Source organism: Hypomesus nipponensis, chromosome 1 (assembly GCF_054491055.1).
Source record: "Hypomesus nipponensis isolate SF chromosome 1, ASM5449105v1, whole genome shotgun sequence".
NCBI lineage: Eukaryota > Metazoa > Chordata > Actinopteri > Osmeriformes > Osmeridae > Hypomesus > Hypomesus nipponensis.
In genome coordinates this window covers 8257770-8273779 of record NC_140361.1, presented here as the reverse complement: position 1 = coordinate 8273779, position 16010 = coordinate 8257770, and the positions used below count along the sequence as shown (strand labels likewise).

Here is a 16010-nt window from a genome sequence, read left to right as displayed (position 1 = left end):
AACTAATTCAGGCAAATACGACGTCGAGCACTTTTATACCCCTTCTCAAATGGGAAGAAAGAGTTGATAGGCAAACCCAATACGTGAAACCCAATATTTTACGTGAAACTTAAGTGAAAGTGTAAAACTATTCATCAAATTCATAAAAGGTTACATCTAAATATAAACGAATTATTTAGATAATAGGAACACGTGTACGATAGAGTGAGAGGGTAAAGTTCATAGGGTGCAGGCTAAGCAACACATGGTTGCAGCTAACTATGTCGCTGTTCATAGTCCATAATACTGAATTGGAAACCGGAAACTAAAGTTTGAGGCTGATATATTTGCAAAAAGGGTACAAGAAAAAATATTGGCATGAGCAGTTACAGCACACTAACCTCCAGTGGAGAGTCTGGTTCATCCAGGAGGTTCTTTTCACTCTGTATCCGCTGCATGGTTCCTGTCAAGCTGGGGTCCATTATCAGGACGTTCTGACTACCCGGTCTGGCGAACTTACAGTCACTCTTTCTTGAGTCAGTCGTCCTGCACACCTCGTAATTGTACACGTGCTGCAGAGTTCCCGTCCCCAAAGTGTCTGCGTAACGCGGTGGATAATAAGGAATCACCGGGAGATTGGAATGATAGAGGATACGAGACTGTCTCCATCTGTATATTTTCACTGATATAATAACCACTAAACACGTGATGAAAAGAAATGAAACTACAGCCAAAGCCAAGACCAAGTAAAAAGTCAGGTTGTCATTGTACTCCTTGTCGTGCGTAAAGTCAGTGAACTCCGAGAGTACTTCAGGGAAGCTGTCCGCCACCGCCACGTTAACATTGACTGTAGCTGAACGAGAGGGCTGTCCGTTGTCCTCCACTACAACAGTGAGCCTTTGTTTCACAGCATCTTTATCAGTCACTTGGCGAACAGTTCTTATTTCCCCATTCTGTAAGCCCACTTCAAACAGCGCCCTGTCTGTGGCTTTCTGCAGTTTATAGGAGAGCCAGGCATTCTGTCCAGAGTCCACATCAACAGCCACCACTTTAGTGACCAGATAGCCCATATCTGCTGAACGAGGCACCATTTCAGCCACCAGAGAGCCGCCAGTCTGGACAGGGTACAGAACCTGTGGTGCGTTGTCGTTCTGGTCTTGGATCATTATTTTCACAGTCACATTGCTACTGAGTGGAGGGGAGCCTCCATCCTGCGCTTTTACGCGGAACTGGAAATCTTTGATCTGCTCGTAGTCAAAAGAGCGCACTGCATGGACTACTCCACTATCAGCACTAACGGACACGTATGAGGAGACGGGAACTCCGTTAACCGAGGAGTCCTCCAGTATGTAAGAAACACGAGCATTCTGGTTCCAGTCAGCGTCTCTGGCTTTCACTGTGAATATAGAGAGGCCCGGTGTGTTGTTTTCTGTGATGTAGGCCTCATATGAGCTCCTCTCAAAGACAGGCGCGTTGTCATTCACATCTGATATCTGTAAGGTGAGAGTGACGCTGCTGGAGAGCGAGGGCACGCCCTCATCAGAACACGTGACACTGATGTTGTACTCAGATGCTCTCTCTCGGTCTAATTCATTGTCTGTCACTAAACTATAGAACCCGTTGACTGTGGATTGGATTGTAAATGGAATGTTATCATTAAGCCTGCACTGTAGTTGGCCATTAGACTCGGAGTCTGGGTCGTTTACACTCAACATGGCGATTACTGTGTTCGAAGGGGAGTCCTCTAGTATCGAATCTGATTTTGAAATAATATTAATATGAGGACTGTTATCATTTACGTCAAGCACATCGACAATGATCTTACAGGAATCCGAAAGCCCACCACTGTCAATCGCTTCTATGTCTATTTGATAGTGTTTGGCCTTTTCATAATCAATTTGACCTATCAATGTCACCTCCCCATTTTTTCTATCTATCTGAAATGATTCCTTTAAACGACGTTTATTGCTCGAAATTACATATGAAACGTCTCCATTAGAGCCTCTGTCCATATCGGAAGCACTCACTGTAACCAAACTAGTTCCTTTTGGGGAATTCTCTGTGACCGTTGTCTTATAAACAGGCATGGTAAATACAGGCGCATTGTCGTTAACATCCAACACGGTTACATATATTTGCATTGTTCCAGACCTCTGCGGCTCACCACCATCCACTGCTGTTAGCATAAGCGATATCTGCACCGTTTGTTCCCTGTCTAATGACTTCTGCAAAACCATCTCCACCTTTTTACTTCCATCCGCCTGATTTGCAAATTTCAAAACGAAATGAGTTGTTGGGTTGAGCGAGTAGCTCTGCAGGCCATTTATACCAATGTCAGGATCCCCCGCTTCCTCCAGTACGAATTTAGCTCCGATCACAGCTGACTCACTGATTTCAAAACGTTTTTCGCTGTTTATAAAACTAGGATCATTATCGTTTATGTCTGTGATCTCCACTGTTACCCGAAACATTTCCATTGGGTTTTCCAGGATCATCTGAAAATGTAGAGCACAAGGCGTCGTCTCACCGCACAAGGCTTCACGGTCTATTCTCTCTTTGATGAGGAGGACTCCCCTTTCTTTATTCAGCTCGATGTATTCTGCGCTGTCTCCAGTATAAATACGAGCTTTACCTGATTTCAGTCTCTTTATGTCTAAACCTAAATCCTGCGCAATGTTACCTACTAGAGAGCCTTTCACCATTTCTTCTGGAATAGAATAGCTGACCTGCCCATGCACTAAGCCGAGAGAGAGGACCAATATGGACAGATGTACTTGCCGTTCCATTGTTCCGTCCGTAATGTCCTATGTTTAAGATAAAGATATAGGGATCCAGAAACAAAAATGAGTATAATCCAGTATTTTCCAGTGTCGATCATCGACAAGAAATAGGTTTTTAAATGAAATATGTTTACAAAAGAATTGCAGAACCGTGCTTTTGTTCTCTACATAATGCAGAAATGTGGCTCCTTCTCTCTCTAATATATCAACTTGGTGGGGGAGGCACTGCTGCAAATCTGCTTTAAAAACGCAACACACTGGCCAACAGCGGCACTATGAGTTCAATTTACTGAACTACACATCAGTCACAGACAAATTCATCTCCTCGGGGATTACATTTATTATCCAAGCAATTCAAGATTAGCTTAATCTGTATTAATTTGACGTAAAAAACACAATCGTATCGAAACCAGCAAGTATGAAATAAATCAGGCAAATACGACGTCAAAACACTTTTCAACCCCTTCTCAAATGACGAGTTGACAGGCCTTAGGCATTAGGCCTATATAACGTGAAAGTTGAGTGAAAGTGTACAACTATTAATCACATTTCCATAACTCATATTTAAGTGTTACGTAACAAATGAACTAATTCATTAGATAATAGGAACACATGTACGATAATGTGATAAGGTAGAGCTAATAGGGTGCAGGCTAAGCGACACGTGGTTGCAGCTAACTATGTCGCTGTTCATAGTCCGTGGTGCTGAAATGGAAACCGAAAAGTAAGGTTTGAGGCTGATACATTTTCAAAAAGGGCACAAGAAAATATTGACATGAGCAGTTACAGCACACTAACCTCCAGTGGAGAGTCTGGTTCATCCAGGAGGTTCTTTTCACTCTGTATCCGCTGCATGGTTCCTGTCAAGCTGGGGTCCATTATCAGTACGTTCTGACTACCGGGTCTGGCGAATGTACAGTCACTCTTTCTAGAGTCCGTCGTCCTGCACACCTCGTAATTGTACACGTGCTGCAGAGTTCCCGTTCCCAAAGTGTCTGCGTAACGCGGTGGATAATACGGAATCACCGGAAGGTTGGAATGATAGAGGATGCGAGACTGTCTCCATCTGTATATTTTCACTAATATAATAACCACTAAACACGTGATGAAAAGAAATGAAACTACAGCCAAAGCCAAGACCAAGTAAAAAGTCAGGTTGTCGTTGTACTCCTTGTCGTGCGTAAAGTCAGTGAACTCCGAAAGCACTTCAGGGAAGCTGTCCGCCACCGCCACGTTAACATTGACTGTAGCTGAACGAGAGGGCTGCCCGTTGTCCTCCACTACAACAATGAATCTTTGTTTCACTACGTCTTTATCGGTCACTTGGCGAACAGTTCTTATTTCCCCATTCTGTAAGCCCACTTCAAACAGCGCCCTGTCTGTGGCTTTCTGCAGTTTATAGGAGAGCCAAGCATTCTGTCCAGAGTCCACATCAACAGCCACCACTTTAGTGACCAGATAGCCCACATCTGCTGAACGAGGCACCATTTCAGCCACCAGAGAGCCGCCAGTCTGGACTGGGTACAGAACTTGAGGTGCGTTGTCGTTCTGGTCCTGGATCATTATTTTCACAGTCACATTGCTACTGAGTGGAGGAGAGCCTCCATCCTGCGCTTTTATGCGGAAATTGAAATCCTTAATGTGCTCGTAGTCAAAAGAGCGCACTGCATGGACGACTCCACTGTCAGCACTAACGGACACATATGAGGAGACGGGAACTCCGTTAACCGAGGAGTCCTCCAGTATGTAAGAAACACGAGCATTCTGGTTCCAGTCAGCGTCTCTTGCTTTCACTGTGAATATAGAGAGGCCCGGTGTGTTGTTTTCTATAATGTAGGCTTCATATGAGCTCTTCTCAAAGACAGGCGCGTTGTCATTCACGTCTGATATATGTAAATTGAGAGTGACGCTGCTGGAGAGCGAAGGCACGCCCTCATCAGAACACGTTACACTGATGTCATACTTTGACTCTCTCTCTCGGTCTAATTCACTGTCAGTTACTAAGCTATAGAATCCGTTTGAGGTACACTTTATAGCAAACGGTATATTTTCACTCAAAACACAACCAACCACTCCATTATTATCAGAGTCGGGATCGTGAACACTCATCACAGCTATAACTGTCTGAGAGGGGGAGTCCTCCGGAACTGACCGTGACGTTGACATTAAATCAATCAAAGGCATATTATCGTTCACGTCAATGATGTCTACCATTAATTTGCTCGAATCTGAAAGGCCACCCTGATCCTTAGCTTCTATATCTATCTGATAGTGTTTAGATCTTTCATAATCAACCTCGCCTTTCAACCGAACTTCGCCGTTACGCTCATTAATTTCAAAATGATTCAATATACCAACGGTGCTACTCGATATTAAATACGTCACTAAGCCATTCGATCCATTATCTATATCTGATGCACTAACTGTAGTTAAGACAGTTCCAGAAGGGGAGTTTTCAACCAATCTAGCCTTATATATTGTCTGCGTAAAAACCGGAGCGTTGTCGTTGACGTCAAGCACAGTGACGAGTATCTGTACAGTTCCAGACATCTGCGGCTCACCACCGTCAGACGCGGTTAACAACAGATGTATCTGCTCCTGCTTCTCACGGTCTAGAGTCTTCTTTAAGATCATCTCGACCTTTTTACTGCCATCTGCTTGGCCTTGTAATTTCAATTCAAAATGATCCGTTGGGTTAAGAGAGTAACTTTGGAGTCCATTTACTCCGATATCTAAATCGAACGCTCTCTCTAGTATAAATTTTGCTCCTTTCGTTGCCGACTCACTTATTTCGAATTTCATCTTATCTTTCTGGAAAAAAGGGGCATTGTCATTTATATCCGTGATCTCAATTGTGACTCGGTAAAATTCGATTGGATTCTCTAGAATGATTTGGAAATGTAGAGCGCAAGGCGTTGTCTGTTCACAGAGCGCTTCACGGTCTATTTTTTCTTTAATGAGGAGGACTCCCCTTTCTTTATTAAGCTCTATGTAGTCTGCGTTGTTTCCTACATGTAATCGAGCTCTGCCTGATTTAAGTCTCTTTATATCTAAACCTAAATCCTGCGCTATGTTACCAACTAGAGAGCCTTTCACCATTTCTTCTGGAATAGAATAGCTGACCTGCCCGTGCACTAAGCCGAAACAGAGGACCAATATAAACAACAGTACTTGCCGTTCCATTGTTCCGTCCGTAATGTCCTATGTTTAAAAAAAGATATACGGATTCACAACAAAATCGAGTATGATCCAATATTTTCCAGTGTCGATCATCGACGAGATATAGGTTCTAAAATGAAATATGTCACTTTAAAAAAGAATTGCAGAACCGTGTTTTTGTTCTCTACGTAATGCGGATTGTGCGTGTCTGCTCCTTCTCTCTCTTATAACTTGGTGGGGGAGGTACTGCCGTAAATCTGCTCTCCAAACGTAACACACTGGCCAACAGCGGCGCTATGAGTTCAGTTTACTGAATTACACATCAGTCACAGACAAATTCAACTCCTCAGATATGACATGAATTATACAAGCAATTCAACATTGCTTAATCTGTAATAATTTGACGTAAAAACACAATCATATCCAAACCAGAGAGTATGATCCAATTCAGGAAAATATGACGTCGAAAGACTTTTAAACCCCTCCTCAAATGACTAGACAGAGTTGATAGGCAAACGCAATATTTAACGTGAAAGTTAAGTGAAAGTGTACAACTATTCATCAAATTTCCATGATACACATTAAAGTGTTACTCCTAAAAATATTCTAATTCATTAGACAATAGGAACACAAAGTGAGAGGGTAAAGCTCATAGGGTGCAGGCTAAGCAACAAATGGCTGCTGCTAACTAAGTCTCTGTTCATAGTCCCTAGTGCTGAAATGGAAACCGAAAGGCATAGATTTGAGGATGATATATTTGCAAAAAGGGTACAAAAAAATATTGGCATGACCAGCTACAGCACACTAACCTCCAGTGGAGAGTCTGGTTCATCTAGGAGGCTCTTTTCACTCTGTATTCGCTGCATGGTTCCTGTCAAGCTGGGATCCATTATCAGGACGTTCTGACTACCCGGTCTGGCGAATTTACAGTCACTCTTTCTGGAGTCAGTCGTCCTGCACACCTCGTAATTGTACACGTGTTGGAGAGTTCCCGTCCCCAAAGTGTCTGCGTAACGCGGTGGATAATACGGAATCACCGGGAGATTGGAATGATAGAGGATGCGAGACTGTCTCCATCTGTATATTTTCACTGATATAATAACCACTAAACACGTGATGAACAGAAATGAAACTACAGCCAAAGCCAAGACTAAGTAAAAAGTCAGGTTGTCATTGTACTCCTTGTCGTGCGTAAAGTCAGTGAACTCCGAGAGCACTTCAGGGAAGCTGTCCGCCACCGCCACGTTGACATTGACTGTAGCTGAACGAGAGGGCTGTCCGTTGTCCTCCACTACAACAGTGAGCCTTTGTTTCACTGCATCTTTATCAGTCACTTGGCGAACAGTTCTTATTTCCCCATTCTGTAAGCCCACTTCAAACAGCGCCCTGTCAGTGGCTTTCTGCAGTTTATAGGAGAGCCAGGCATTCTGTCCAAAGTCCACATCAACAGCCACCACTTTAGTGACCAGATAGCCCACGTCGGCTGAACGTGGCACCATTTCAGCCACCAGAGAGCCTCCAGTCTGGACAGGGTACAGAACCTGTGGTGCGTTGTCGTTCTGGTCTTGAATCATTATTTTCACAGTCGCATTGCTACAGTGTGGAGGGGAGCCTCCATCCTGCGCTTTTATGCGGAACAAGAAATCCTTAATCTGCTCGTAGTCAAAAGAGCGCAGTGCTTGGACGACTCCACTATCAGCACTAACGGACACATATGAGGAGATGGGCACTCCGTTAACCGAGGAGTCCTCCAGTATGTAAGAAACACGAGCATTCTGGTTCCAGTCAGCGTCTCTTGCTTTCACTGTGAATATAGAGAGGCCCGGTGTGTTGTTTTCTAGGATGTAGGCCTCATATGTGGTCTTCTCAAAGACAGGTGCGTTGTCATTCACATCTGATATATGTAAGGTGAGAGTAACGCTGCTGGAGAGCGAGGGCACGCCCTCATCAGAACACGTGACACTGATGTTGTACTCAGATGCTCTCTCTCGATCCAACTCATTGTTGGTTACTAAGCTAAAGAAATGATTCGAGGAGGATTTGATCATAAACGGAATGTCGTCATCAATAGAGCAAATGACCTTTCCATTTTCACCAGAGTCTGGATCTTGTACGTTGATAATGGTCACTACAGTACCGGATTTAGCATTTTCTGATACGGAATTTGTTTTCGACATAATATTAATAGTAGGGCTATTATCATTCATATCCACTACTTCAACTAAAATCTTACACGAATCTGTCAGCCCACCATCATCACTAGCTTGTACATGTATTTCATATTGTCGAGCCCTTTCATAATCTATGTTTCCAGATAGCGTAACCACACCACTTTCTTCATTTATCTCAAACATGTCCGAGACATCATCCAGAGTATTAGTTATTGAATATGACATCCGACCATTAGACCCTTGGTCAGCATCAGTGGCGCTTACGGTACTTAGAACTGCGCCCCTTGGTGCATTCTCTTTTGTTAAAGCTTTGTAAATTTCCTGTGTAAATACAGGTGCGTTATCATTGACGTCTAAGACAGTTATCTTTATCTGCATAGTCCCCGACAATTTCGGCTCGCCTCCATCTATAGCCGTGAGAGTTAAAGAGAGATACTCCTGACTCTCTCGGTCTAGAGATTTTTGCAAAACCATCTCCACCTTCTTCCCACCGTCTGGTTGATTTTGCAATTTTAAAATGAAGTTATCTTTGGGTATTAAAATATAACTTTGGATACCATTCACCCCATTATCTAAATCCATCGCTCTCTCCAATACAAATTTAGCTCCGACCACCGCCGACTCACTGATCTTAAATATCATTTCATCTTTCTTAAAACTAGGTGCATTATCGTTTATATCATTGATCTCTATGGTAACACTGAAAAATTCAATGGGATCTTCTAGAGTTATTTGAAGATGAAGAGCGCAAGGCGTCGTCTGTCCGCAGAGCGCTTCACGGTCTATTCTCTCTTTGATGAGGAGGACTCCCCTTTCTTTATTCAGCTCGATGTATTCTGTGCTGTCTCCAGTATAAATACGAGCTTTACCGGACTTCAGTCTATTTACATCCAAACCTAAATCCTGCGCTATGTTTCCGACTAAAGAGCCTTGCAACATTTCCTCGGGAATAGAGTAACTGACCTGCCCGTGCATTGAATCAAGAGAGAGGACCAAGATGAACAACAATATTTGCCGTGCCATTGTTCTGTCCGACATTCCTTCTGTTCGATTAAACAAACGCTTTATAATCCGCTAGGAAGTTTAAAGTCCATCAGTATCCAGTGCCACAAACAAAAGATACATATGTCCAAAATACTGAAATATTTTACAAAAAAGTCGCTGCAAAGAGGCTGTTGTGTGTTGTCTCTGTTACCCGGACTGTATGAACTGCTTAGTTCTTTCTCTCTGTTCTAAGGAGATGGGGGAGGTACTGTTGCCAACCAGCCCTGCGACTGCAACACACTGGTCAACAGCGTCTCTCACAGTTGATGTTACTGAACTGCACTTATTTAACAATCTGTGACCTATGCACTTTTGTAAAGCTCTCTCTTGGAAGTCGCTTTTGATAAAAGCGTCTGCTAAATGCATAAATGTAAATGTCACAAGGAAACAAAGCAAAATGATAGAAAGCTTCAATAATCATGTGGAATGCAACGTCAGATGTCTATCAGATTATTCAAAAACAGCTCAATGTTCATTAAACCTTAAATACAATAATAATAATAATGAATCTATGTGGTCGTAAGGAAATAAGCCAATTTACCTAAGTTCAGGTTGTCTCTAAAGTAACTATTCAATAGCCATTAAAAAGCCATTAAACAGCTTTGCTAGTTTAATGGCGTTAAACTAGTTTAATGTGTTTTGATGAATGTGCAAAACTAATAATAAACAATACAATAAAAGATTTCTGCTGCTCAGATCACCTAAAATGTTGCTGTCCACATTGAAATGTATAATCAGAAATATTCAATACTTCCATCAGAACCAACTTAGTCACATTCCAAAGGATGAGGGTGCTTAGACGAAGTAGACTAAAACGTTTTTTTTGGAAGGCAGAGCGAAAGAGTAAATTCCTCACGTTGCTAGATTATGAACAATGAATTACTGCACACTAACCTCCAGTGGAGAGTCTGGTTCATCCAGGAGGTTTTTTTCACTCTGTATCCGCTGCATCGTTCCTGTCAAGCTGGGGTCCATTATCAGGACGTTCTGACTACCAGGTCTGGCGAACTTACAGTCACTCTTTCTGGAGTCAGTCGTCCTGCACACCTCATAATTGTACACGTGCTGTAGAGTTCCCGTCGCCAATGTGTCTGCGTAACGCGGTGGATAATAAGGAATCACCGGAAGGTTGGAATGATAGAGGATACGAGACTGTCTCCATCTGTATATTTTCACTGATATAATAACCACTAAACACGTGATGAAAAGAAATGAAACTACAGCCAAAGCCAAGACTAAGTAAAAAGTCAGGTTGTCATTGTAATCCTTGTCGTGCGTAAAGTCAGTGAACTCCGAGAGTACTTCAGGGAAGCTGTCCGCCACCGCCACGTTAACATTGACTGTTGCTGAACGAGAGGGCTGCCCGTTATCCTCCACTACAACAGTGAGCCTTTGTTTCACTGCATCTTTATCAGTCACTTGGCGAACAGTTCTTATTTCCCCATTCTGTAAGCCCACTTCAAACAGCGCCCTGTCTGTGGCTTTCTGCAGTTTATAGGACAGCCAGGCATTCTGTCCAGAGTCCACATCAACAGCCACCACTTTAGTGACCAGATAGCCCACGTCTGCTGAACGAGGCAACATTTCAGCCACCAGAGAGCCGCCAGTCTGGACTGGGTAGAGAACCTGTGGTGCGTTGTCATTCTGGTCCTGGATCATTATTTTCACAGTCACATTGCTACTGAGTGGAGGGGAGCCTCCATCCTGCGCTTTTACGCGGAAATGGAAATCCTTGATCTGCTCGTAGTCAAAAGAACGCACTGCATGGACGACTCCACTATCAGCACTAACGGACACATATGAAGAGACGGGAACTCCGTTAACCGAGGAGTCCTCCAGTATGTAAGAAACACGAGCATTCTGGTTCCAGTCAGAATCTCTGGCTTTCACTGTGAATATAGAGAGGCCCGGTGTGTTGTTTTCTATAATGTAGGCCTCATATGAGCTCCTCTCAAAGACTGGCGCGTTGTCATTCACATCGGATATCTGTAACGTGAGAGTGACGCTGCTGGACAGCGAGGGCACGCCCTCATCAGAACACGTGACACTGATGTTATACTTAGACGCTCTCTCTCGGTCCAATTCACTGTCTGTCACTAAACTATAGAACCCGTTTACGGTCGATTGTATTGTAAATGGTATGTCATCGTTAAGCTTGCATTGAAGCTTACCATTAGTCTCAGAATCTGGATCGTTTACACTCAGCATGACGATAACAGTGTTCGGAGTGGAGTCCTCTCGTATGGAATCTGATTTAGAAATTATATTAATATTTGGATTGTTATCATTGACATCAATCACATCAACTATGATCTTACTGGAATCCGATAGACCACCATTGTCAATAGCTTCTATGTCTATTTGATAGTGTTTGTATTTTTCATAATCAATTTGTCCAATCAAAGTCACCTCACCACTTTTTCTATCCAATTTAAATATTTCCGATAAATGATGTTTGCCATTAGAAATAATGTAAGAAACAACTGCATGTGTGTCTTTGTCTAAATCGGATGCACTTACAGTTGTTATATGCGTTCCTGTTTGAGAATTCTCAGTTACAGTAGCTTTGTAAATTGGTTTGGAAAAAATAGGTGCGTTGTCATTTGCATCCAATACGGTAACATATATATGCATTGTTCCAAACATTTGTGGTTCACCTCCATCGAAAGCTGTCAATAACAAAGATATATTCTCTTTTTTTTCTCTATCTAGAGGTTTCTTTAAGACCATCTCAACCTTTCTACTCCCATCGACTTGATTTTCAAATTTTAAAACAAAGTTATCTGTGGGTTTAAGTGAGTAGCTTTGGAGGCCATTCAATCCTATATCAGCATCCATAGCTTTCTCTAATACAAATTTAGCTCCGAGTACAGCTGACTCACTAATCTCAAAATGTTTTCCGCTGTTCGTAAAACTGGGAGCATTATCGTTTATGTCTGTGATCTCCACTGTTACCCGGAACATTTCCATTGGGTTCTCCAGAATCATTTGAAAATGTAGAGCGCAAGGCGTTGTCTCACCGCACAAGGCTTCACGGTCTATTCTCTCTTTGATGAGGAGGACTCCCCTTTCTTTATTCAGGTCGATGTATTCTGCGCTGTCTCCAGTATAAATACGAGCTTTACCTGATATCAGTCTCTTTGTGTCCAATCCTAAATCCTGCGCTATGTTACCGACTAAAGAACCTTTCACCATTTCTTCGGGAATGGAATAACTGACCTGCGCGTGCACTGAACCGAGAGAGAGGACCAAGATGAACAGCAGTAGACTTACTTGCCATGCCATTGTTCTGTTCAACATTTGCTCTATTCGATTAAACTAAAGATGTTGTATCCGCTGTGAAGTTAACAATAGTCCAGCAGTATCCAGTGTCACAGATGGAAGGGAAATATGTTCACAATACTCAAATGTTGAAAAAAATTGTCGTTGCTTTGAGTCTTCGTGGTGTGTGTTCTCTGTTACCCGGACTGTGTCTACTGCTTACTGCTCTTTATCTCGCTATACCGATATGGGGGAGGTACAACTGCCAACCAGTGCTGCCACTGCAACACACTGGCCAACAGCGTCTCTCTGAGTTGAGTTTACTGAACTACACATATTTAACGCGCAAACACTGAACATAGATTGAAAACAATAGTCATGTAGAACGCAACTCCAGAGGTCCATCAGTTGATTATCATTATCTGTTCGGCATTCAATGTACCTTTAAATAATAATATTAAGTGCTCCTGAGTAAATAACAAGCCACTTCTTCAATGTAAGTGATCTAATTGAATGATCTCTTAACCAATAAATACATATAAATCAAATTTTGTGGATGAGAAAAAAATATTGTAAAAAGTGTATGTAATATTTGGATGTTAAAAATATATATACGTTTTTGGTGAATGTGCGATAAAAAATAGTTTCTTTACAAACATTTCTGCTACTCAGAGCACTTAACATGTTGCTATCCACACCCACGGGTGCTGAAAGGTATATTCCGAAAAAATAAAAACACATTAAAATGAAAACCGACATAAGGCAGGGTTAAAAGAGTAAGTTACTCTTGTATCTAAACTATCTACCATGTGTTACAGCACACTAACCTCCAGTGGAGAGTCTGGTTCATCCAGGAGGTTCTTTTCACTCTGTATCCTCTGCATCGTTCCTGTCAAGCTGGGGTCCATTATCAGGACGTTCTGACTACCGGGTCTGGCGAACTTACAGTCACTCTTTCTGGAGTCAGTCGTCCTGCACACCTCGTAATTGTACACGTGCTGCAGAGTTCCCGTTCCCAAAGTGTCTGCGTAACGCGGTGGATAATACGGAATCACCGGGAGATTGGAATGATAGAGGATGCGAGACTGTCTCCATCTGTATATTTTCACTGATATAATAACTACTAGACACGCGATGAAAAGAAATGAAACTGCAGCCAAAGCCAAGACTAAGTAAAACGTCAGGTTGTCATTGTACTCCTTGTCGTGCGTAAAGTCAGTGAACTCCGAGAGCACTTCAGGGAAGCTGTCCGCCACCGCCACGTTAACATTGACTGTAGCTGAACGAGAGGGCTGCCCGTTGTCCTCCACTACAACAGTGAGCCTTTGTTTCACAGCATCTTTATCAGTCACTTGGCGAACAGTTCTTATTTCTCCATTCTGTAATCCCACGTCAAACAGCGCCCTGTCTGTGGCTTTCTGCAGTTTATAGGAGAGCCAGGCATTCTGTCCAGAGTCCACATCAACAGCCACCACTTTAGTGACCAGATAGCCCACATCTGCTGAACGAGGCACCATTTCAGCCACCAGAGAACCGCCAGTCTGGACTGGGTAAAGAACCTGTGGTGCGTTGTCGTTTTGGTCGAGTACAAAAACAGTTAAAGACACATTGCTGCTCAAACTAGGCGAGCCTCCGTCCTGAGCTTTCACTACGAACTTCAGCTCCTTATTCTGCTCATAATCCAAAGATCGAACAGCATGTATAACTCCCGTTTCAGAATTAATTGATATATAACTAGACACTGGGCTTCCATTTATCTGCGTATCCTCGAGGAGGTAAGATACTCTTGCGTTTTGATTCCAATCAGAGTCCCGCGCGCTGACTGTGAAAATAGACATTCCAGGGGAATTATTCTCTATGACGTTTGCGGAATATGTTCCTTTATCAAACAATGGCACATTGTCGTTTACGTCTGATATTCTAAGATGGAGTGTTGTCGTGCTCGAGAGAGGTGGCGAACCTGAGTCAGACGCCGTTATGATTATATTATATTCTGGCACGGATTCACGGTCAAATGTTGAGTCTGTTACCAAATTGTAATAGTTTGTTAATGATGATTTTATCTTAAATGGAAGTTTGGTGTCTATATGACATGTCACCTGGCCATTGTTTTCTGAGTCGGCATCTTTTACATAAATAACAGCAATTGTGGTCCCCAGAGGAGCATCTTCAGACACAGGGCTTGAGAAGGACATGACATTTATCACTGGTGCGTTGTCATTAACATCCACAATGTCAATAGTTACTTTACTGGAGTCCGTTAATCCTCCTTGGTCAGTTGCTTCAACTGTAAATTCATATTTCTTAGCTTTTTCGTAATCAATTTGTCCTACAAGTGTCATCTTGCCACTATTCTTGTCCATGTGAAATATGTCAACAAGCTCCTGTTTTAAATTAGAGAGCCAATATGTTATGTGTCCGTTTGAACCACTGTCTGCATCACTCGCATATACCGTTGTAACATAGTTCCCTTTAGGGGCGTTTTCCATAACAGTAGCCCGGTAAACTGTCTGGTTAAATACTGGAGCATTGTCATTAGCATCTAGGACCGTGATATCTATGTTTACTGTGCCAGATCTCTGCGGATTTCCACCGTCTACAGCGATGAGCTTTAGCTGAAAATTAGGTTGACTCTCTCTATCTAACGTTTTTTGTAGAATCATTTCAACATATTTTCTTCCATCCGGATTTGAGTGTTGTTTCAGAACAAAATTATCATTTGAAGATAATATGTATTTCTGTAGACCATTATCGCCTACATCTGCATCTTCGGCACTCGCTAACATGAAGCGAGATCCGAGTGTTGCCAATTCACTAATCTCGATTTTAACCTCATGTTTTTGAAACACCGGTGCATTATCATTAATATCTGTTATTTCCACAGTCACGCGATGCAGCTCTATTGGATTTTCTAATATAATTTCGAAGCTGAAACTACACGGTGTGACGTCGCCACAAAGCTGCTCTCTATCTATTCTCTCCTTCACAACTAGAATCCCTTTGTCTGTCTTCAGCTCCGTGTACTGAATGCTCTCTCCGGTCACTATCCGGGCCCGACCCACACGGAGCCTTTTCAAATCTATTCCTAGATCTTGAGCTACGTTACCAATCATCGACCCTTTGTTCATATCCTCTGGAATAGAGTAACGGATTTGTCCTGCTGCAAAGTGACTGAAATACAGGAGAAAAAACAGCAATTGCCATCGAAATCCATGGTTCAAACGCCATATCGCGCTGGGTTGGGCAAACTCGTTAATCTCCATGTACAAAACTAATTAAATCCAGTACTAAAATCGTTAGTTTCCCTAAAAAAAGGTTCAAAAACAGAACTAGATAGAGTTTCAAGAGTATTCCAATATATTTATCTTGCAGGCATGCTGAGAACAGCTAATTGCCATCAAACACACAACTCGCCGTCTCTCATCTGGTAAAATGCAATAATAAGGGAGGAGACAACGCAACACGACTGACAGCACTGCATATTTTCTTTCTACTGACCAACAGCGTCCCTTAGAGTTCAAACTTTGAAAACCAATCGAGAAATAAACTACATACGTAAAAACATGTTTTTACTTAGTTCCAGGTCAGCTGCTGTTTAGATTACCATACTTTCATG

The 16010-nt window shown here is 42.5% G+C and overlaps 5 protein-coding genes and 1 pseudogene across 5 annotated transcripts in view; all 6 read right to left on the bottom strand.

Annotated features, from left to right (window-relative positions):
- LOC146302353 (protocadherin gamma-C5-like) overlaps positions 1-16010 on the bottom strand; it is a 115390-nt gene that overhangs the window by 64089 nt on the left and 35291 nt on the right. The window lies entirely within an intron of this gene.
- On the bottom strand, positions 387-1735 carry LOC146302367 (protocadherin gamma-A9-like). The gene is made up of 2 exons (XM_084680762.1): positions 888-1735; positions 387-577 (listed from the first exon to the last, which is right to left on the bottom strand). Exons 1-2 carry the CDS (start codon positions 1692-1694, stop codon positions 464-466), a joined length of 921 nt encoding a protein of 306 aa, XP_084536888.1. The 5' UTR covers positions 1695-1735; the 3' UTR covers positions 387-463.
- LOC146302366 (protocadherin beta-16-like) lies at positions 3151-6096 on the bottom strand. Its single transcript, XM_084680636.1, has 2 exons — positions 3558-6096; positions 3151-3464 (listed from the first exon to the last, which is right to left on the bottom strand). The coding sequence occupies exons 1-2, from the start codon at positions 5940-5942 to the stop codon at positions 3450-3452; spliced, it is 2400 nt and encodes a 799-aa protein (XP_084536762.1). The 5' UTR covers positions 5943-6096; the 3' UTR covers positions 3151-3449.
- LOC146302365 (protocadherin beta-16-like) lies at positions 6713-9127 on the bottom strand. Its single transcript, XM_084697562.1, has one exon. It carries the CDS (start codon positions 9125-9127, stop codon positions 6713-6715), a length of 2415 nt encoding a protein of 804 aa, XP_084553688.1.
- On the bottom strand, positions 10013-12433 carry LOC146302364 (protocadherin gamma-A2-like). Its single transcript, XM_084697550.1, has one exon. It carries the CDS (start codon positions 12431-12433, stop codon positions 10013-10015), a length of 2421 nt encoding a protein of 806 aa, XP_084553676.1.
- On the bottom strand, positions 13207-15679 carry LOC146302363 (protocadherin gamma-A3 pseudogene; annotated as a pseudogene).

Coding starts and splice junctions, on each gene's coding strand:
- LOC146302367 (XM_084680762.1), bottom strand. CDS start 1,694: ATGTTGAGTGTAAACGACCCAGACTCCGAGTCTAATGGCCAACTACAG. Junction 578..887: donor AAGTGACTGATAAAGATGCT/GTGAAACAAAGG, acceptor CGCGTTACGCAG/ACACTTTGGGGACGGGAACT.
- LOC146302366 (XM_084680636.1), bottom strand. CDS start 5,942: ATGGAACGGCAAGTACTGTTGTTTATATTGGTCCTCTGTTTCGGCTTA.
- LOC146302365 (XM_084697562.1), bottom strand. CDS start 9,127: ATGTCGGACAGAACAATGGCACGGCAAATATTGTTGTTCATCTTGGTC.
- LOC146302364 (XM_084697550.1), bottom strand. CDS start 12,433: ATGTTGAACAGAACAATGGCATGGCAAGTAAGTCTACTGCTGTTCATC.